The 23,087-nt window shown below is 41.7% G+C and overlaps 1 protein-coding gene across 2 annotated transcripts in view; it reads left to right on the top strand.

Moving 5' to 3' along the window:
- RFXANK (regulatory factor X associated ankyrin containing protein) overlaps positions 1-23,087 on the top strand; it is a 29,389-nt gene extending 6,302 nt beyond the window's left edge. The window contains exons 4-9 of one of the 2 annotated variants that reach the window (XM_040320722.1): positions 2,272-2,337; positions 2,441-2,541; positions 8,621-8,746; positions 13,658-13,724; positions 15,788-15,868; positions 22,093-23,087. In XM_040320722.1, coding sequence (XP_040176656.1) covers positions 2,272-2,337; positions 2,441-2,541; positions 8,621-8,746; positions 13,658-13,724; positions 15,788-15,868; positions 22,093-22,100 — 449 coding nt within the window. In that variant the 3' untranslated portion in view covers positions 22,101-23,087. Of the gene's footprint in view, positions 1-2,271; positions 2,338-2,440; positions 2,542-8,620; positions 8,747-13,657; positions 13,725-15,787; positions 15,869-22,084 lie in introns of both variants that reach the window. The other variant, XM_040320716.1, reaches the window with a different exon arrangement.

Here is a 23,087-nt window from a genome sequence, read left to right as displayed (position 1 = left end):
ATCACACTCATAGGTTGGACTTTTTTAGGTATTTTTTTTTAACCTCACCTACTATGTAACTATGTATTGTACAAGTGCAAAAAATAAATAAAAAATGATTCTACTATCTGTTCATCCAGCCAGAAATCTTTTAAACCAGCAATTTGCTGTACTTTCTGCCTCTGGACTGTTATTAGCTAGGATTGTTCCCTGTTACAATCATAATCTTTCTACGTTTTGGTTCTCTTGCATTGCTATCCTAGATAGGAAGATTACAGGACCCAAGTCACAGCTACTACATGAGCTTCTATGTTGAGAAGTAGCTAGATACACTGAGCTGCATTTATAGCGTTGCCATAGCAGCTAATGAGATTTTCTTTCCTTTCATAATCTGCAGTAGAAAATAAGTGAATCTGATTCAGCCTAGGTTCACACTGCTGCGAATTCAAATTGCCGCCGATTTGACATGTCAAATCGCATCTCAAATCGTTCCAAATCGTACCCAGTGTGAACCAGGGCTCATAAATAGTTATACTGAAGAGGGCTCGTTAGTGACCGTCTGTTATAGGTAACTGCAAACCAATACTCAAAGGGGGTCTAATAAAAAATAAAACGGTAGGTCCTCCAGTAAAAGTGCATTTACATTTATTCTGTGCAAATGAGGAAAACATTTATATTATTGGACTATTTCTTGTTCCGGGCAAAAGTTTTCCAATGATGTAAAATGGAAAATACTGCATTTGGCTAAATGTGGTATTTTATGTTTTAAATCCAATGAAAACATTGAGCCAGCACAGGTATAGCATAGCTTAATAACATTTGTTGTTATGTACATGTACTGTATTTATTGGCGTATAACACTCACTTTTTACCCTGAAAATAGAGGGTAAGCTGTGCCTGCGTGTTATAGGCAGGGGGCTGTGGAAAGTTTTTTTCCTGAAACTTCCCTCTTAAAGTTAGGGTGCGTGTTATACGCCTGTGCGTGTTATTAGCCAATAAATACGGTACTTGCTCTGGGCAAATTGCTATGCAATTTTCGTACAAATAGGCTCCTAGGTGTTTAGTTCCAGCTGATGCTTCAATGGTGTGTAAACCGCAACACTGAACTACTATTTGCTCCTTTCTGGGCAGGTAAATCTACAATCAAAAATATTTTTCCAGTGCTATTCTGTGCATTCTGCACTAAGGGCCAGATCCACAAAAGGGATACGCAGGCGTATCTGCTGATACGCCGTCGTATCCCTGTTTATATCTATGCGGCTGATTCATAGAATCAGTTCTGCATAGATATCCCTAAGATCCGACATGTGTAATGGACTTACACTGTCGGATCTTAGGATGCAGTACCGCGGCCGCCGCTGGGGGCATTTCTCGTCGAAATCCAGCGTCGGGTATGCAAATTAGCACTTACGGAGATCCACAAAGCTTTTTCCCTTCGTTATTTCTCCGTAAGTGTTAGTTTGCTGTCGCAAAATTAGGGCTGCTTTTACAAAGTGTAAACTTAGTACACCATGTAAAAGTATACCCTTCTTTCCCGCGTCGCTGTCAAATTTTTTTAAAATTTATTTTTTTCTCCCGCCGCATCTCTTTTTTTACCCGTCGCGATTCACAAAACTCGGCGCAACGTAACGTAACGCAAAGCACGTCGGGAAAATAGCATCGGGAGCATGCGCAGTACGTCCGGCGCGGGAGCGCGCCTTATTTAAATGGGACTCGCCCCATTAGTTTGGGCCCGCCTTGCGCCGGACAGATTTAAGTTACACCGCTGCAAATTTCTAGGTAAGTGCTTTGTGGATCGGGCACTTAGGTAGAAATTTTGCGGCGGTGTAACTTAAATCGGAACATTTAAGTTGCACCCGCTGGTTGTGGATCTGGCCCTAAAATCTCAGACACTGTTTTCTGCACGGTCTGTGAATTACAGAACACCTCCCTTCTATGGTATGGAGATGGGGAGCGGTGGAGGTGTTCTTTAGTCCAAATTAGGAGTGAGCAGCCTAGGGTGACAATACTTCATCTCTAAAGACACAGTGAGCGTTGTCACTGTAGGACAGGAAGTGTGTTACTGGCATATGAAAAGAAAACTATTGCAGTAGCTGTGGTGCTGGGAAGCTGCAATTCTTGGATTTAGATACAGTTTCAACACCTTGCATGGGCAAGTTCAAATAAATGTATGTGAGCATGCAAGCCTTTTAAAAGACCCTTATACTTAATTTCAGAGCGTTAGTATTTTATTAGTAGAAAGATCAGTGTTTTAAATGATTATTGAGTTGATTGTTTGTCCCTTTTTACCAGCCCTATCTGTACATCAGGTTGCAGCTCAGGGAGAGCTGACTCAGCTAAAGGAATATCTACAGAAAGGTATTTTCCTCTCATTTTACACAATTATTAACACTGTGTGTGCGCTATGGTCTGGGCAAGCCTACTGTTTCTTTTAAACTTTTTTTTTTTTTTTTGCCCCAAGATGACACTTTACTAAATCGACCAGATGAGCGAGGTTTTACTCCTCTAATGTGGGCTGCTGCTTTTGGAGAAATTGAAACTGTTCGGTATCTCTTGGAAATGGTAGGGTTTTTGTTTGTAGCTGTTGAAGAATGGCTTTATATTTATATGTGGATTTTAACAACCTAAGGCTGCATTCACATTGTAACGCCGCGTATGCGGCGTATTTTGACGCGATTTGTTTAACTTTTTTTTTTTCACAAATTATTTCCATTGCTGTCTATGCCCGAACGCCAATGCCGCCTGAAAAAAAAGTTCCGGGACTTGTTTTCAGGTGGCAGGCGTACGGCGTTCGGCGTGAGATGTGAACCATCTCATAGACAGCAATGGAAATTCGCCCCTCCAGCGTATCGAGCGTCGCGCTTCAGGTGTTTTGTCGCCTAGGTGTGAATGCAGCCTTAATGTATTCAACCTGTACCCAAATGATGTGCACTTCAGTATTTACATATTCTGAAAGAGCACTTGAAAACAAACCTGTGTTCACCATTTATCTCTGTAACTATTTACATTATGAAGGAATTCATCTTTAACCACTTGACCTCCAGAAGATTTGCTCCCCCTTATAATTAGGCAATTTTTTGCGATAAAGCACTGCTTTAGTTTAACTGATAATTGAGTTGTTATGAAACGCTGTACCTAAATAAAATGTATACCATGTTGTTCCCACAAATAGAGCTTTCTTTTGGTGGTATTTGATCACCTCCTGTATTTTTTTTATTTTTTGTGCTATAAACAGAAAATTCTAAATATATATATTTTTACTTTCTGCTAAAAACACATTCAATAAAAAATAGAAAAAGTCAAATTTCTTCATACATTTTCTGCCACACATTTTTGGTAAAAAAATTCCAATAAGTGTATATTGATTGGTTTGCGCAAAAGTTATATAGCCAGATTCAGGTATGTGAGCCTAACGTTAGGCAGGCGTAGCGTATCGCATATACGCTACGCCACCGTAAGTTAGAGAGGCAAGTGCTGTATTCACAAAGCACTTGCGTCCTAAGTTACGGCGGCGTAGCGTAAATGTGCTGGCCTAAGCGCGCCTAATTCAAATTGTGAAGAGGTGGGCGTGTTTTATGCTAATGAATCGTGACCCTTTGTGATTGCCGTTTTTTACGAACGGCGCATGCGCCGTCCGTGGACATATCCCAGTGCACATGCTCCAAATTACGCCGCATAGACTTATTGGTTTCGACGTGAACGTAAATGACGCCCAGCCCCATTAACGGACGACTTACGCAAACTACGTAAAAATTACAAAATTCGACGCGGGAACAATGTCCATACTTAACATTGGCTAGGCCAGCTTTTTGTTGGACTAACTTTACGCCTGAAAACGCCTTACGTAAACGGCGTATCTTTACTGCGACGGGCAAGCGTACGTTCGTGAATAGGCGTATCTCGCTGATTTACGCATTCTAGGCGTAAATCAGCGTACATGCCCCTAGCGGCCGGCGTAAATAGTCAGCAAAGATACGACGGCGCCCGCAGTCGTATCTTGGCTACATTTAAGTGTATCTCAATTTGAGAATACACTTAAATGTACGACGGCGCAAATTGAGTTACGACGGCGTATCTACTGATACGCCGGCATAAAGCTCTCTGAATCTGGCTAATAGTGTCTACAAACTATGGTATGAATATATACTGGAATTGTATTTATTTTAATTTGTTTATACCAGTAATGGTGGCGATCAGCGATTTATAGCGGGGCCGCAATATTGCGGTAGACAGTCGGACATTAACTGGCACTTTTGACACTTTGTGGAAATTGGTGACACTAATACAGTGAGCAGTGCTAAACATATGCACTGTGACACTTCTAATGGCCCTGGCGGGAAAAGAGTTAAACATCTAGGAAAAACAAAGGGTTAATTGTGAGCCTAGCCAGTTTACTCAGGGACATGATGGATTTTATTCCCTGCAAATGCACATAATTCATCCCTTTCTCCTCCTGTCAGAACAGAGATCTGCCTTGTTTACATAGGCAGAGCTCCGTTCTGTGTCTCTGCCTCTGCCTGACGATTGGCGGGTGCTGGCGGTCATCCAGTGCCTGGCACCCGCAAATCGGCTTCTGCTGGAAGCGCAGTATATATATATATATATATATATATATATATATATATATATATATATATATATATATATATATATATATATATATATATATATATATATATATATATATATATGGATGGATAGATAGATAAATTATAATGTGTGTGTGTGTGTATGATTCTGTACAGAAGGGCCACCCTGTAGCAGTATATGAGCGATCCTTACGTGATTAATGCTCACATCAGCGGCACAGATGGCAGCCTTGTAAGCGGTTAGAAATCGACTGATATTGGACTTTAGAGTCTTTGATATATTCTATTTGGATCTTTTGGAATATTTGACTTCACAGTACAAACCGTTTTAAAGCCCTTTTGTTTCTCATTCATTGATGGACTGCTGCCTACAGATGGATTGGCAGCCCTGTATAAACCCCACCTACAACTAGCATGCCTCCTTTCTTTTCTTTTTTGCTAGTGTCCTAAAAGGATAAAACACATATACTTCCTGTCCAGCTCACAGCAATCTAACCTTTTTTGCTAGGTACCATTTTTTTTTTTTCCCTCAGTCAAGTTTCTGACTTCATCGCTGCTGAGCTGGGACAATTAATGCAGCTATCTAGGTCAGCCTTTTCTTAGCTTGACTTCGATTTGCCATACCTGGACCCCACTGGACTGATGATTGCAGGGCTACCAAGGAATGGCCTTTAACCTCCCTGGCGGTATGATTCTGTCAGAAAAAAGGTGCTGAAAGCGGTACCATTATTTGCAAGGAAATTTGGCGTTTTATATTGTAGGTCTGTAATTTTTAGAAATAACTCACTTAAATCTGACCAAACCAGAGTTTAATAGGCATCCCGGGTATGACATTTTTTTAAAAACAAAATTATAAATTATAATATAATAAATAATTATAAATAATTATAACAAATAATAATATAATTATAATAAAAATTATTCAATAATGTAATCAAATTAAAATCACTGAAATTTGCTCAGTTGCAGAATTGTTGCTGTCATTATTTTTTTTTTTTTATGACGAATTTCCCCACAAATCGCTATCGCACAATTCTGCAAGTGATTATAATTTATTATCGCTGTTTTTTAGCTGATCTAAAACTATTTTTGACATAAAGGGACACTTTTGGTTGCTATGGACAATCTACAGTTTGCAGGGAGAAAGAAACGTTTTTATTATATAAAATGACATGCATGACACAGGACAGACCACTAGGGACAAGGGGGGTGTGTTTTTTTTTACATACAGTACTGTAATCTATAAGATTACAGTATACTGTATGTAAAGTGTTTGTTTACGTTTTTAAATTTGGCGCCGTTCTCCGTCCCCGTGCGTCGTAACGTCGCAGGGAACGGAGATCGGCGTCACACGGAAGCACTATGTGAATCGAGCGAGGTCCCGCTCGCTCACACAGCGCGGTGGCATCGCTGGATCCAGGGACAAGGTAAGTAAAAAGTGCCTGTGGATTCAGCGAGGCGAGCCCGAGACTGACTCGGGGTTACCGATCGTAGCAGGAAAATCAAACCCCGAGTCAGTCTCGGGAAGACCGCCAGGGAGGTTAAACACTGGACTCTGAATTGGGACATTTATAGACCTAGGTGTATTGGTAAAAGTTAGCTGCACTCTCCAGGTCCAGAGCTGTGGCACATCTCCAGGTATGACCTTGTCGCTGAAGACTTACTTTGTGAGTAGATTTTTATCAGCTGTTTGGGCTTCATCAGTACCCAAAACCTTGCTTTGTATCCTGAGCTTTAGGTTGCCTTACTGCTTCGAGTAACCCCTGCTCAAACTCTACTAATGGCTCCAAGACTGCTTTTCAGCAAGACGACGTTTGCAACCTAGACTCTGTTTCATCATCAGAGTCCTCTTTAGCTGTAGTGTGGCTGGTTCCTTTTCCCTTTCAGCTGCGGCTTTTACTACAGTCATGTAAAATGTTATGTTCAAAGTAAACACATGAAAGAGTCTCTGAGAATCTTTGAAGACATCGTTGTTAGGCTGACAGAAAATAATGAAACCAACTGTCAGTATTGTCATATACCTGGAGGGGGAAAAAAATAACATCTAAAAGAAAGTTATTTTGATGTTATTTTTTTTCTAAACAGATAGCTGAAATTTTGTATGGCACATGTGTGAAATGAGGCGCATGACCTCACGTGCTTTATGTCACGCATGCACCATATAAAAATTTAGCTAGTGTGTAAAAACACTTTTTTTGTTTCAGCTATCACAAGGTAGGAAAAATATCCCCTTTAGGCACTGGTGACATTGCCTTCCCAGGGGACATCTGCCAGACCAGGACTATGCCAGTCTTGCTTTCGGGTAAACTAGGAAGTGCACAAACAAAAAAACATGTTGGATGAGTTTACATCAGCATGCAGAGCTGCAAACTTATGTGAATTGTATTAAAAGGGGGGAAAGTTTTGCTTTAAAAGACCTAAACGATATGCTGTTCATTTTTTGAACACTGTTCTTGCTGATGGGCCCTTCTCACCTCAGGCTGTGGCTGACTGGTTGAATATCCTAAAAAGGGATCCTATCACTTGTGCAGTTAATCCTATGGACGCCTCCCTTCCATATGGGTCTAATATTAGGACACTTTGGCCAAAGTACTGGACTGCAGAACCCGCATCTGGTTCGAATGGACCTTGGCGAGACGACGTCTCTTCGAATCTGCACAATACCAATATCAATGATGCTACTGGTGGCAGCAGGAGAAGCCTAAGGAACAGACTTTTTTTCCCTCCTTATCAGTTAGGAAACAACTCCAGCAGCCTTCAAGTTGAGACCCTCCCTAGCTTTATTCCTAGTCTACCAGCAAGGTCAGGTGGCTAAAAGTCCACCAAATACTTAGACAAGCCTTTTTCCACATGAAGGTGCACCTCCATTATCCAGAGTTGGGGGAGGTTTGTTAACTGTTACACAGAGCTTGCATCTTAGATGGCTTGATTGCAGGAGGTGGTTATACCAGGGCTACATGATGAAGCATTGTTCCCTGGCCCAACCTCAGCTTTTCACCTCCAAACTTCCTGTCACAGCACTGATCAGATCTCCATTACGTCCTCTGGGGTCTTCTGAACCAAGGTGTCATTGCCCCCTATTCCTGTAGGACTTTTACTCCAACATATTCAGAGTTCCTAAACCCAAAGAGGGGAGGGCATCAGTCATATCTTGGATCTCAATGCTCTTAATCTTTTTATAAACATAAAATTCAATTTTGATAAACATTTGTTCCACGTGGGACACACAAATCCAACATCATCACCTCGATTCTGCCATTTTTCACCCTTGAAAATATAAATGATTTTGAGGGCTCATGAACTTGTTATATGCATGTAAGAAAAAATAAAAAAAGGATTTGGCCACCCAAGATACAAAATGGGAGGAAGGGCCTGGATGATTTTCACTTTCAGTGAAAGCGGACTTCTTTCCTTATGAATGTCCACTGCAGAGTTTGCCTTGTGTTCTGCTAGCTAACTCCAGCCCAGAGTATTTTCATAGAGAGACAGTTCAATGCCTGCTGCTGTATGGGAGACCATCTCTGAACTTTACACAGTGACTATTCTTGTGGCTACCCTGACCTTGCTAGTCCATCCACAACATTAAAAACATGCACACAAAGCCGGTCCACTAGGGTATCCTGCATTAGTTGTTTGATGAGCAGGAAGCTTAAGGTTACGTAGTATAATGTATACCTGCAGCAAACCGTGCATAATTTTCTTTTTTACAGTAGCTCAAGAAAGAGCTAAATATTGGAGAATTATTCAAGTGGTAGGTTCTTAGTGCTACAGTGCATAAGCCCTGTTAATCAGTTTTTGTTACTACATTGGGTAGTGCTTTAATCTTAGTTGCAGAAAACGGAACACAGATACATAAGGACCATGTATATCTTTAAAACAAAGAAATACAAGTATATCAACCACATTAGAGGATCTGACTACACCATATGGTATTGATAGCGAATGAAATATATTGACATGCTAATTACCTAGAAGATATTTTGTACAAAAATACATTTAAAATCCAGACCCGCTGCACAAAATGCTCAACAATTCTTATTTTTTTTTTGAAGGGTGCTGACCCTCATATCCTGGCAAAAGAACGAGAAAGTGCCTTGTCTTTGGCCAGCACTGGAGGATATTCTGATATTGTAACCCTGCTCCTAAACCAGAAGGTAGACATTAACATCTATGATTGGGTAAGTGAATTACAATTACTATAAGGAAAATTAGGTAAAAAAAAAGTGTAGTCCTTTTCCGATTGAGTTCAAACTTAAATGCAAGTGAACAGGTATCACACAGATGGCACTGAAAGTCCAGTTATACAAAGTAATGCCTCAAGGCAAAACAAGGCTGCTTTTTCTGCAGTGTCTTTTTAGCAAAACAGCTGTGCTCTGGGAATCCTTTCTTAAGTTTTAAATGTGTCTAAAGCAAAGATTATATAGTTTAAAAAAAAAAAAAAAAAAAAAACGATATAAAACTTTTTTTTTTTTTAATTTTTTGTATTCAAAAGATTTTAAATTGAACTTACAGAAACAAAGACAACAAACCAGACTATAAAACAACAATTTCATAATTTATAATCTTGTTTACATAAAATTGACTTTACAGATTTTTAGTTTTAATCTCAATTTAATAATAAACCAAAAAAAAAAATGTTTTCAAAAAAGAATATAGTAATATGGGAATGTACCTTCACAAAGAAGTTAAAGAAACCTATATCACATGGACTTTTAAGGCACCCACAAAAAGATATGTTAAAAATTTTATTTTATTTGTGATACAAACATAGTAGTAAAAGTAATCTAATTTTGTGATGATGCATATAATCAAGGTTCATTCAAAAGGTATGTCATATCCCAGGTATATGTAAACACGGGCAATTTAATACAGACACAGTAGGGAATCGAGAGGGATTCATAGAGCTGCATATGGGTTTCTTCAACTTTTGTATATATGTAGGATGTATAATGGTCGTTTTTTTTTTCAGTTATGTGGAATGTATCTTTAGAATTTTTAAATATACACAGGAAGGGGAGGACAATAATACCAACATTACTATCAGACTGATTCTAACAAGAACTCAGAGCAATGTGGTAGTTTAATGATATAACTGTAACTTTTGCATGAAATAGAAATTAAATCATATAGATAGGGGAAAAGAAAGAAAAAAAAGGAGAGGGGAAAAGAATGAGAGGGGTTTGGGTGGGGTAGAGAGGAGATAAATAGAACTATGGAAAAAGGAATGGAGGTCAATCTTAAAATTCTTCAGACTGTTGAAAGATAATCAAGTGAATTGTATGCCTATCTAAAAAATCCATTGGGGAAGGTATCTGTTTGCCAATGCCTAGGAATAACCACACTTGCCGATGCAAGGACATTTAATTTTTTTACTTTTAGTGAATGTAATTGCCCCAGGGATAAAGGACAAACCCAGGTGGTCATGGGATTATTCGTTATCATAGAACATGTTACCCTAGCATCATTGTGTAGGATGCAGGCTCAAAACAGTTTAATAGGAGCACATTTCCACTATATACTGTGTGTGTGATATATATATATATATATATATATATATAATAATCGTCATGTTAACTACTGCGGTATGGCAACAATTGTCAGGCACAGAGGGCTAAAAATTATGAGAAAGCTGGGCATCAATACCAATGAGTAAGGATTTTGCAATTCTTCTCCTGCACTTTGCAGGAGAAAGAATCAACGTTTTTTCGCAGTCCTCTGGATCTACTAAGATCCTAATGTCACCTTCCAAATGAAGGTGTATATACTGTATAAGTTGGTCAGTGTGGGTCTTCTGTATTAAGATAATGTATAATTGCGAAACTGTGAGTGGGAGGGGATTCTTGTACAAGACGACTTTTGAGAGGTGTTAGGGGTGTGGTCAGTTAGAATCTGAAAGAAGGAAGGTGTAAGAACAATGTAAACTATTGGCAGGTAACCAATTAGGCAGTTGATAGGAGTTTGTGGCATGGGAAGTGCCGCACTTTAAGTATTGCACTCGTCTATGGGAAGATTTGGTCCAAGTTCCAAATACAGATGTTTGCATTGCTGGGGGGAAATGCTTTATTATTAAAATATTGGCATTATAGGGCTAATGTAGAAGGAGATGGCTAAAGAGGAAACAGAATGATCCCAATAGTCAATATTTGTTTTGTTTAGGGTCCTATCCTTCTGCAATTTTGTATCAATCCATGACAGAGCCCATAAGTCAACTTGGTTGAGGATTTGTTTGAGTGCTACTCCGAGTTTAGTATCATGAGGGTACATCCAGTCCACTACTCTAGTTGGTACAGAAGCCTTAAAATAGAGAGCCATGTATGGATAACTGCACCCACCTCTAGATTTGGGCTGAGATGGTGTTTATGATCTAAAACGTTTTGACCCCCCTCAGATGAGTTTTGTGTATAGACATTGTAGTTTTTGGAGGAACGAGTGCAGGATTGTGATTGGAAGAGTTTGAATTATGTATAGGAATCAAGGTGTAAGAAAAGAAAAAAACTGCGCCAATATAAGTGAAAACAAGTCCCTGTAAATAAATAAATAAAAATGTCCAATATATTGATTAAAGATTGGGACAAACAGCACCCCGGTGCACTTGAATTCTTGTCAACCACCACCACATGGACAGCATTTCGTCATACGTTGACGTTTTCAATGGGGATCTGGGACGGCGTGCAGTGACGTCACCGCGTTCTACGCTAGGAGGAAGGGCTCCTGTTCATGCCGGCCGGCATTTGTTTTTACTCGCCTGATTTGCACTTTTGTGTGTAAGTAGGTTTTATCTTTTTTATTAAATCGTTTTGTACGTTACTACACTATGATCCGGTCTCCTTTATTGCATATGGTGTGTGGATTGGCGGCATGTTACGGCTATTGAGGAATTACATCCACGTTGTGGCTCTATGATCCTGGATTCATCCCGCTGTGGATTTCGCTTTTGGCTGATGCATACCTGAGATCTGGAATCCAATCCTGTGCTGTGATTTCATACCCCTGGGTTATCCCGCCCTGGATTTCGTTTACTGCTGTTATTAATTTACCATCTGGTAAGCTGCTGTCCATGTGGTGGTGGTTGACAAGAATTCAAGTGCACCGGGATGCTGTTTGTCTCAATCTTTAATCAATATATTGGACATTTTTATTTATTTACAGGGACTTGATTGTTTTCACTTATGTTGGCGCAGTTTTTTTCTTTTCTTATGTATTTGTGTTATTCACACGTGACTGCTGCCTTCTAGAATTACATTTTTTATTCACATTGTTTGGGTTAGCGCAATTTTTTTTTATATATAGGAATCAAGGTGTGACTTCCATTTTTAAAATATTAATTATATCAAAAAAGGGAGCCTATTTTTGGTCATGGGTTTAAAGATCTGTTACTGATTTCCAAAGTAAAAGTTAGAAGTTCAACAGGAATAGTTCCGATAAGCCAGAAGGAATATGGTCCCCATGACATTTTGCTGATTGGCACCATTTGAAAGGGAAACTGCACTTGTTGAGGCCTGAGGCTGGGTTCACACTTGTCCGACAAATGCTCCGACATTGGGAGCTCATGTCGCATGACGTTTGAAAATCAATGTTTCCCTATGAGAGCCGTCTTAACTGGTCTGACACAAGTCGGTCCGACTTTGAAAATGCTCCCTGTACTACTTTGGTCCTACTTTGATCCTACTTCAGCCCATTGAATATCATTGAAGTCGGATCAAAGTAGGATCCTTGTCCTTACCATCCGACTTTTGACATCCGACATGTGATTACAGCAGCAGTAAAAGGAATTGATCTCACTCTGGGATTGTTTTGATTGGTCAAAGAATAAGTCAGACTATCGCAAAGGATCAAAGTAGTATCCTGTTCATGAAAGTCTGATGGATGTAGGACCAATGTAGGACCAATGTCGCAGAGCAAAGTAGGATGAAAGTCATGTAGTATAGTGTGATAGACAGAACACTGGCCCAATGCCGGCCCAGGAGATGGGACTTCCTATTACAGAGGCTGCTGAGTAAACGGGAGATTCTCGCTGTATGTAATCGGACAGCGCTCGAGGCAGCCCAAATTGATTTATCAGAGTATAACACACACACTATTTGCACCTGATTTCTAGGTTGAAAAGGTACGTGTTATACGTTGATAAATACTGTAATCTTTCTTTATAAATTTATGTCAAAATGTATTCTGATACATTTTCTTGGTGAGAATAACCCAAACCTGTGTATATTAAAAGTTAAAAAGTCCACAAACGATGGTATATATCTGAAAATTGATCAATCCTGATGCTTTGACCCCTTATCTCATTTCTTGTGGGCCGAAAATGCCAGGACAGTACAAATATCCCCCAATTGATCCCTTTTTTGGAAATTAGACAGTCCCAGGTATTTAGTAAGAGGCATTGCGATTTTTTTTAATTTTTTTTAATTGAGTTGTAATTGTTTGTCATAGTTTTTTGGAAAATGTCACCAGTGCAATACAGTGTTGTCACTGGTGTAGCAGTGGTTAGGGACACTGACTGGTGACAGTATTTACAAATTTACAAAGATAAAGGTTTATTATTTTATATTTTTTAAACACACTCTTACCATAGTAACACTGTACTACTCTGGGGAAGTGTTGGGGATTTTTTTTTTACACATTGTAATTCCTTATACCAGTGTATATTAGTACAAGCAACCATTTTTGCTGAATGAAACCGATTAATTCGGGGTCTTGTTAGTGACTGGCCAAAGCTAATCACATAGTACAGATGGACTGTGATTGGCCTTGTCTGTACCGTGTGAAAACTGTGACCAATCAAAGGAAGCCATCCATTGTTTACAATTGCCATATGATCTACTGCGATTGGTTACAGTGATCACATAGTACAGGCAGTGGGCTGGTATAGTAATCAGTCATCAGCTTTGTCTGGTGGCTGTGCGGCCCCACGAGAGGCATGTTCTGGGAGGACGTCATATGACGTCCACCCAGAACAACGAAAGTCCCGCCCGGCCCTCATTTTGCTATAGGCCAGGTGGAAGCTGGTTACCACAACTGAGCTAGTTATTTTGACACAAATGTGCATAGACTGCAAGTTTCTTACCTAAACCATCTTTTTGTTACAGAATGGAGGGACGCCATTACTGTATGCTGTAAGAGGGAATCATGTGAAATGTGTGGAGGTGTTGTTGGGTAATATTTTGAAAACCTTTTCCCCCTAGCTGAAATATTCTGTTAGTGAAGTGGTCTAGTTTGTTTTGGGGAAGGGAAGTGTGCATGTGCAGGAATACATGGAAACATATTTTTCTACATCGTGACACTTCTGTTTTTAGGTTTCCGAAACAAATCATATTGTAACACTGTAATGCACTACTAGCTAGCAAATGAAAGTGTGATTAATATATATGAAGCATATAAATTGATACATTGAGGGGCTGTGATTTGTGATGTTAAAAGAGAAGTATGTTCTTACTTACCTAGGTGGATGCAGCATCAGACCGATGCTTCATCTGTCCCTCGGCGTCTTTGCACTGAGAACTGAGCGATCAAACATCGCCGATGGCTGGGTTCTCTTGGCTCCCCGAGCAGAGAACTGCTCAATTGAAAAGCATGTGGCGTGCATAACACAACCCAAAAACTTCACCCGGTGCAGGAAAAAATGTGCACACACATAAAGAGTGAAACACAAAAAAACTGTGACGGTGCATCGTCAAGTGGCCCTCCGAAAAGGGCCCAGCTCTGATCCCCCGGGGCGTTAGGCTCCTGGCAGGGAAAAGCGTAAACTGCGGTCCATGCAGCCGAAGCCACATGGATCCACCTTGGCCCAAGCAGCCGAAGCCACAAGGACCCAACATCCTCGGAGGGACTGCCGAAACAGAACCCTCCTCGGTGAGGCTCCCCCGAAGGGAGACCCCATGAGAGCAGGCGAACTAAGCCAGAAGGCCATGTCCACCCACTCCTAAGACTTTCAGAGCAGGCCCAAGGACCAGCACCCTACTCATCACACTAAAAGTGCAGTGCACCAAACAAAAAGAAGACAAAACGTGACAAACGGGGGTGAAATAAAAAAGAAAGTGGGGGGAAAAGGAAGGTGGGAATGGTGAGTGGAAAATGGCCACCGTGCAATACGATGGCCGGCCCTCCGGCCAGGAACAAAAATTCCTCTGGTCCTAGCCAAAAGGCTCGGCCCTAGAGGCAGGTGTTAAAAAGTGTGTTTGTGGAGATCGTGACCATGGTTCCAAACGATGAGTGCCCCTCACACACTCGTGCAATGAATGGCACCCCTGGACTGCCACTCCAGGGGCACTATCTCCACAGGCTTTTCAACGGTCCCTGACCCCCGGTCCGGATCAGCAGCACCCTTCCCAGCCAGGAAGGTAGGAGAAGAGGTCGGGGAGAGCCCACCTAAGCAGGCTACTACCCACAACCCCCATCCCTCCCACCTAATCACATTCAGGAAATACTACCCGCACAACTGACTGGGGCAGGCACCACCAATTCCAGACCAGAGGCCAGGGACCCAACCCTCCAGCTTCGACCTCATGCTTCTCTGTCCAAATCAGAAGGCTTTCACCTCCACGCCAGCAGGCTTAGACTGCTGCCTGTCAATCGACAGCTCTCCTCTCTGCTCCTCCATGCTCACTGGAGTGCTGAGCTGTGAAGGGGCGGAGAGCGCCCACTTCAGTCTCTCAGCGGCTCGCTGAGAGGCTGAGACACCTATCAGTCCCGGCACCTGGCGGATCCAGACTTTGCCTAGACTGATTTCTGTGAGGTCAGCACGTCTCTGCTAAAAATGGGTCACAGGAGTGCTAAACGAATTGCACTCCTGTGACCCATAAGAGAAGCCCGGCCAAAACGAGCTCAGGCTAGAATTCTCCTTTAACAACAGTAAGTGCCGGTTCACACTGGGCGCCCGACTGAAGCCGCTCCGCACAGCGCAACCTCAGCGCTGCTTGCAAAAGACTTCTTTAATAGAAGTCAATGCACGCAGCTCCGAAGTCGCCCCTAAGTAGTACATGAACCTTTTTCTAAGTTTAGAACAGTTTCATTGCACTGCATGGAGTGCGACTTGTGAGGCGGCTAAGTCGCCAGACAGGTTGCCACAGTGTGAACCGGCACTGAGGGGGGTTATGAATGTACAACATGTGGTCCTTTTATAAAGTCAGCCTCACTAATAGATTTTTGAATATGAGTGTGTTTGTACATTTTGAAACCTCCTTTTTTTAAAGAAAAACATGCTTATTTTATACCAACAGAGAAAGGAGCTGACATAACTATGGAGGCAGATTCTGGATATACCCCAATGGATCTTGCTGTGGCACTGGGTCATAAAAAAGGTATATTAAATATAATTTCACTGAACACGGAAGCTATGCTCATAATTATCAGCATTCATAATACAAAACGTCATCATTTAACCTTTATAATGTTAACATGCTGGTCATAGTGGGGTAGTATGTAACGTCTATTAGTTATAGATAACTGAATAATGGCCCTAGAATTATTGCTTTAACTTTGATGCATGCAGCAATCTGTAACATGTAGCAAAATCAAAATTTTCATACATCGGCAGCCCCGACGTGTGTTTACATTCGTATGTATGTAGGGATGGGGGTACTGCACTTCCGGAGGTCTGTGGAAGCAGCTAGGAGTGTGTGTAAAACACCCCTGCTGCTGCAGGCATATGACATATTCTGGCAGTTAAAGAGTAAAAGCATCTTTCAGTTTTAGGAGTGTAGACATAGATATTAATGGGAGTTTACATTAAAGGGTAAGTTCACCTTTATAGAAAAATCTGTAAGGTGAGCTTACACTGGACCCACTCCCCATCCCCTCTGGTCCCACTGACCTGGAGTTTGGCAACCACCTGCTCTGACACATCCGACAGCCGAGTTTACAGATCCAGGTATTAGAAATCCCCTCTGCTTAATCTAAACATACCTCGTAAAGGTCGGCGCTGTCAACCAATCAGAACCTACGTAGCCCGTCCTGTCAGCGTTGGAGAAGGGGAGAGAAAGCCGCAGGGATTTCAAATCCCTGGACCGGTAAATCGGCTATCCGATGTGTCAGAGCGGGTGATCGCAGGACTCCAGGTCAGCAGGACCGGGTGCAATGGGGAGGGGGTCCAGTGTAAGTTCATCTTACACTTTTAACTGCTTGCAGGCTTTCAACAAACTTCAAGCCTGCTTGCAGCCAGCATTCTTATTATAATCGATGTTTAACCAACCCATAGTGGAGCTGAATAAAGTTAAAGCGGCTGTCCGCTGAAAATTGTTTTTTTTTAAAGCCAGCAGCTACAAATACTGCAGCTGCTGACTTTTAATATCGGCACACTTGCCTGTCCTGGAGTCCAGCGCCGTTGGCAGCAGAGGACGAGCGATCGCTCGTCACTCTGCTGCCCCCGCCATCCTTGGTGAGGGAACCAGGAAGTGAAGCGCTCCGGCTTCACTGCTCGGTTCCCTACGGCGCGAGTCGCGATGCGCCGTGCTGACTGGCTCCCACTGTGTACTGGGAGCCGAGTGTTTCCCAGAACACAACGGGGGGGACGGGAGGTGACGTCCTGCCTGCAGTCTACCCGCAGACTGTGTGGCCGGAAGTGGGTGCAAATACCTGTCTTTAGACAGGTATCTGCACCCACCTCCCCCCTGAAAGGTGTCAAATGTGACACCGGAGGGGGGGAGGGTTCCGATTCGCGGGAGTGGAGGTGGAGGGTGGAGCTCCGCTTTAACCCTTTTGCTACCAGAGATGTTTTTGTATATTTTTTATGAATTTTTTTTTACACATGTTAAAATACACATTTTAGAGCTGAAGATTACTTAAAACCTCATTTATATACAACATTTCCAAAAACTAGAGACCTTGGTAAATTACCTTGGTAGTTGAATTTTTTTTTTTTAGTGAACACAAAGACAATATATTACCCATTTTTTGTGAAATATAGAGGACAAATTTGAGGTTGCTTTGAGTAAATACCAAACATGTCAATCCTTAAAACTGCATGGGCCTGTGAAATAATTACTCTAAAGCTGGCTACACATTATACAATTTTCATGTACAATTTTCCTTTAGATTTACCAAAACCATATAATATGAGGTCACACCTAAACACTTTCTAATTAGTCGAAGGTAAATCTAAAGGAAAAATAATCAATTAAAAATCTCTGCGCTGCCAAAAAACAAAAACAAAACAGTTTGTTTTGTATAATTACAAATAGATGAGCTGCAGCATACACCAATAACGTGTTCTCACACCCAAAACAATAACCCACGAAAAACAGTGTGCGCTGCTCTCAGTGATATTTAATGAATCTCGGTGACACTTTACATCAACTTTAACTCAAACATATATAATTCCAAAATATAACACACCATAATTGTGCACATATATACAGTGCCTTGGAAAAGTATTCACACCCCTTGAAATTTTCCACTTTTTGTCATGTTGCAACCAAAAACATAAATGTATTTTATTGGGATTTTATGTGATAGACCAACACAAAGTGGCACATAATTGTGAAGTGGAAGGAAAATGATAAATGGTCTTCAATTCTTTTTTTTACAAATATATGAAAAGTGTGGGGTGCATTCGTATTCACCCCCCTGAGTACTTTGTAATACCACCTTTCACTGCAATTACACCTGCGTGTCTTTTTGTATATGTATATAAGAGATTCTTTCCCTAGGGAAAAAACACTGCACTAACACGTGAATAAATATATATTAACCTAATTAAAGAAGCCGCCAGTACCTATTACTCAAGATACCCAAAGTAAAAAAGACATAAAATACAAAAAAGGTACACCGCTAAAAATATTGAGTGATAATAACCAAATAAGTGAAAAATAGTGACAAATTAAAAAAAACGTGAATAAGATGATATAAAATAAACGTTTGAAACCAATATTATATCAATGTAAAAGTCCCAAGTAGTGAAGTGGTTAATAATTTGAAAAAAGAAGGGAGGTGCACTGAAAAAATCTTCTTCCACCAAAAAGGGACACCCAGGTAGTGAGATGTAGTCTCCTTACCGAATCCAATGACCGCTATAGCAGCGGTCAGTAAGGCACAGGGATGATTATAGTCTTCCCAATCAGACTTTCTCCGGCAGGTGAATGGAAAGGGCAGATCCTCAGCAACAGTCCCCAACACATGGAATAATATGGCTCATATATATTGGAAAAAAAAACACTCCATAGTGAAGTACTGCAAAGTTCGCGGATTTAATAAAGGTTGGGTTGCACTTACAGTTAAGATGAATTAAAACGGCATGGGATAGACAGAAAGTGGCGTTTTTGATCCGATCCAGTCCTGTCAGCTGGTCTCCGTGTGTGTGTGTGTGTGTATCTCCTTGTGAGCGCGATGACGTTCCATGCAAAATCCGGCCGTTCCTACTCACGTTTCGTCGTAAATGACATCGTCGGGGATAGGCCATATGTCTATTACCTAGATTCAGGTACATGGCCGCAACTTTGCGGCGGCGTAGCTTAAGGCATTTAAGCTACGCCGCCGTAAGTTAGCTAGGCAAGTACATGATTCACAATGTACTTACCTGCTAAGTTACGGCGGCGTAGCCTAAATCGGCGGGCGTAAGGGCGCCTAATTCAAATGTGTTTGAGGGGGGCGTGTTGTATGTTAATGGGGCTTGACCTTACGTTTCTTGCGAACTGCGCATGCGCCGGGCGCCTACATTTCCCAGTGTGCATTGCGGCTAAGTACGCCGCACGGGCCTATTGATTTTGATGTGGACGTAAACAACGTAAATCCCGATTCACGGACGACTTACGCAAACAACGTAAAAAAATCGAATTTCGAGGAGGGAACGGCGGCCATACTTGACATTACTATTCCAATAGGGCCTAGCTCTAACTTTACGCGGCCTATCTCTTACGTAAATGGCGTAAAAGTACTGCGTTGGCCGGCGTACGTTCGTGAATCGGCGTATCTACTTATTTACATATTCTACGCCGACCGCAATGGAAGCGCCACCTAGCGGCCATCCAAAATATTGCAATCTAAGATAGGACGGCGCATATGTTTAAGCGTATCTCTGTTTGAGCATACGCTTAAACATAAGTCGGCGTAGATTCTGAGTTAGGTCGGCTTATCTACTGGTAAGCCGGCCTAACTCTTACTGAATCTACCTAAATATGTCTCTGTATATGTCTCTACCAGCTTTCACATCTATAGAATGACATTTTTGCCCATTCTTCTTTACAAAATAGCTCAAGCTCTGTCACATTGGATGGAGAGCATTTCAAGTCTTGCCACAGGTTCTAAATTGGATTTGGGTCTGGACTTTGACTGGGCTATTCTAACACATGAATATGCTTTGATTTAAACCATTCCATTGTAGCTCTGGCTGTATGTTTAGGGTCATTGTCTTGCTTGAAGGTGAACCTCCACCCCAGTCTCAAGTCTTTTGCAGACTCTAACAGGTTTTCTTCTAAGATTGCCCTGTATTTGGCTCCATCCATCTTCCCATCAACTCTGACCAGCTTCCCTGTCCCTGCTGAAGAAAAACATCCCCACAACATGATGCTGCCACCACCATGTTTCACAGTGGAGATGGTGTGTTCAGGGCGATGTGCAGCGTTAGTTTTCTGCCTTCCACTTCACAATTATGTGCCACTGTGTTGGTCCATCACATAAAATCTCAGTAAAATACATTTACGTTTTTGGTTGTAACGTGACAAAATGTGAAAATTTTCAAGGGGTGTGAATACTTTTCCAAGGCACTGTAATGTCTAATAGCGCACCATAAATAAATAAACTCCAAATGAATGACAATTATTCAACAGTTCTTGTATATTATTGCATCTGATTCTGTGCTCCACCCAAAACGTGTCACTGCGTTTCCTGTCCGAATCGTATGCGGTTTCCCGCACTGCCTCTGTGTAAACACAGGAGTGGTGCGGGAAACCTCCCTGCATGATGGGATCCGGCTACTCCTACCTCTCCTATGGTTCTCTCCTTAACCACCTCCAGCGGTTCCCAACCATCCACTGGACCCCCTCCTCGGTCCCGCTGTACCAGATTGCTGCGATCCCCCCGCTGTCTGACACCGAAAAGCTGTTTCACAGGTCCAGGGATTTGAAATCCCAGTGCCTTTCTCTCCTCTTCTTGCAGTGCTGACAGTACGGGCTGGACAGCTTCTGATTTGTTGTTTTTTTAGATCTTTTTTTCAGAAATCCCTGGTGCTGTATTGCACATTTTTACTTTAGCTTCTGATTGGTCAGCGCTGTCCATGTGACGGTGCTGACCAATTCGAATCCCTGTAGTCCATACTTTCAAGCTGGGGGAAGAGATGTGGGGAACAAAGCCAGGAGAACCCAAGCCGCAGCTGTCCACAGTCAGATCGGAAGTCAGAGCTGGTGGAATCCATTGTGTAGGGAGGTTCCCCCCCACCGCTCCTGTGTGACCTCAGCCTCAAAATTGCTATGACGAGCCTGGGATCATACAATAGCTGTGTGGGAAACCACATGCGATTTGGACAGGAATCGCACATTTCTGTTTAAATCGCATGCAATTATTTGCGGTGCAATTTGCACTGCAAAGAGTTGGACGCACATCGCAACGCAAAGTATTGGTTTCAAGTATCGGAGCATTTTCAGGAGTCCACGTGAAAATACTCGGTATTGGCGTCACCACGTTTAAGGATTGGTAAGCTGAAATATATAACATTTTTGTTGTTGAATTGGCACCATAAATATTGAATTGCAAAAGGCTCACTTGGAAATTGATAAAAACAAAAACAAATGTCTTTTTAAGGCCTCTTTCACGCGGGGCGGATCAGTGATGATCCGCCCCGTGAACCTCCGCTTGCTCAGTGGGGATCGCTCCGTTGATCCCCGCTGAGCTGACAGATTACAGAGAGGTCCCCGCACACTGTGCAGGGACCGCTCTGTCCGATCTTCGCTCTCCTCTATGGGGGGATCGGATGAACATGGACTGTCTGTCCGTGTTCACCCGATCCGCTCTGCAGACGGATTGAAAAATAGGGTTTTTCTCCATCTGCAGAATCGGAGGAATGCGGAGGTGGGCGAGATGGGGTGTCAGCGAATGTTCATCCGCTGACACCCGCAATCTCATTGGGATCAATGTATGTCCCTTTTTTCATCCGTAAACTGATGGATAAAAAAAGCGGACATACGGTCCGGACCGCCCGTGTGAAAGGGCCCTAAAGCTGAACTCTAGCCAGATGTATATCCATGCAATGCCATGGAACTTGTAGTCCCACAACAGCTGGGGTGACAAAATTGCCTACTGGTGTAAGTATATAGATACTGGGCATGTTCTATTATAGTATATAGATACAAGGCATGTTCTATTATAGTATATAGATACAAGGCATGTTCTATTATAGTATACTTGCATTAAAGCAAAGGGTCTGTGCTGTAGCTATAACATGGTTTCTGTGCTGAAGGTATATTTAATACTGTTGACACAAAGAAGATAGACCTAACCCTGGAAGCCAATATAGAGTTAGAAAACAAAGAAATTAATAGACTTGAGATTGTTTTTTGTCAAGCTTATGGCGTTACAATTTTCTCTAGTCCAACAGGTCATTGAACATCACATCCTGAAATTGTTTCAGAGCCAAGTGTGACACAGTTGAGAGAAATAAGTAGAGAGATATATGAGCTCATCTTCATCTGCTGAGACATCTGACAGAGGTCATGGACAAGATGTTACAGAACATACTAAGCAAGATGGTATTTCTTTTATAAAGGAAAATATTTTATTGAAGCACTTGACAGAGGAATGCACATTCAGAATAGAAATATCTTTTAATCAACGTATCCAACACAGTATATTGAATGAAAAATTCTATGGCTTGTGTTGGGCAGCAGGAATGGTACTTTAAATGCTGGCTGCTGCCCTTGGTAAAAGTGCCTTGCCCAGCCATGATGATGGAGGGCCTGTGTAGGTGGCATTTTAGCATATCTTCTTCTGCATCAAATCAGGAACGATGAAAACATTATCATGGTATATGGTAAAACAGGTCATCCTAAAGGGTATAAGGTGTTTTAGGTGGAAGGTTTATTTGATCTAGAGCCCTTTAAACCCTGGAGATGATCCTAGTATATTTTCATTAAGTTAAAGCTGCATATCTACGTCACACAACTTATGATGCATATGACACCTGCTTTATTTACATAAATATATATGCGTGCTTCAGTCAGGTATAATGTTGGCCCTATGCATGCAGAAGTTTAGCAATGTAACAAAAAAGAAATTCAAGCATTTATCAAAGCTCTCAAAAAAGGATGTATGACATGCACATACGGGCTCCAGATTGATTCTAAATAATGTTTTTTTGGGGTCCAAGTTCACATAAGCCATCATTTTTTGGGGTTTCATTGGGGACCATTTTTTTTAAACCACAAATAATCGATTATTAGGCATTATTTATATTTCTGTGCTGCACAGTGGAAGACTCGCACATGCCTGAGGGTAACTGGGTGGGTAGTAAGCAACAAGTTGTGAACAACACTGTATCCTGGCCTAGGCCAACAAGGCCCAGACCTAGGGCAGCACGGAAAGAGTCCCCGCCGG

This window comes from Rana temporaria, chromosome 1 (assembly GCF_905171775.1).
Source record: "Rana temporaria chromosome 1, aRanTem1.1, whole genome shotgun sequence".
Classification (NCBI taxonomy): Eukaryota; Metazoa; Chordata; class Amphibia; order Anura; family Ranidae; genus Rana; species Rana temporaria.
The sequence above is the reverse complement of the archived record's forward strand: the minus strand, read 5'-3'. Positions and strand labels throughout refer to the sequence as shown.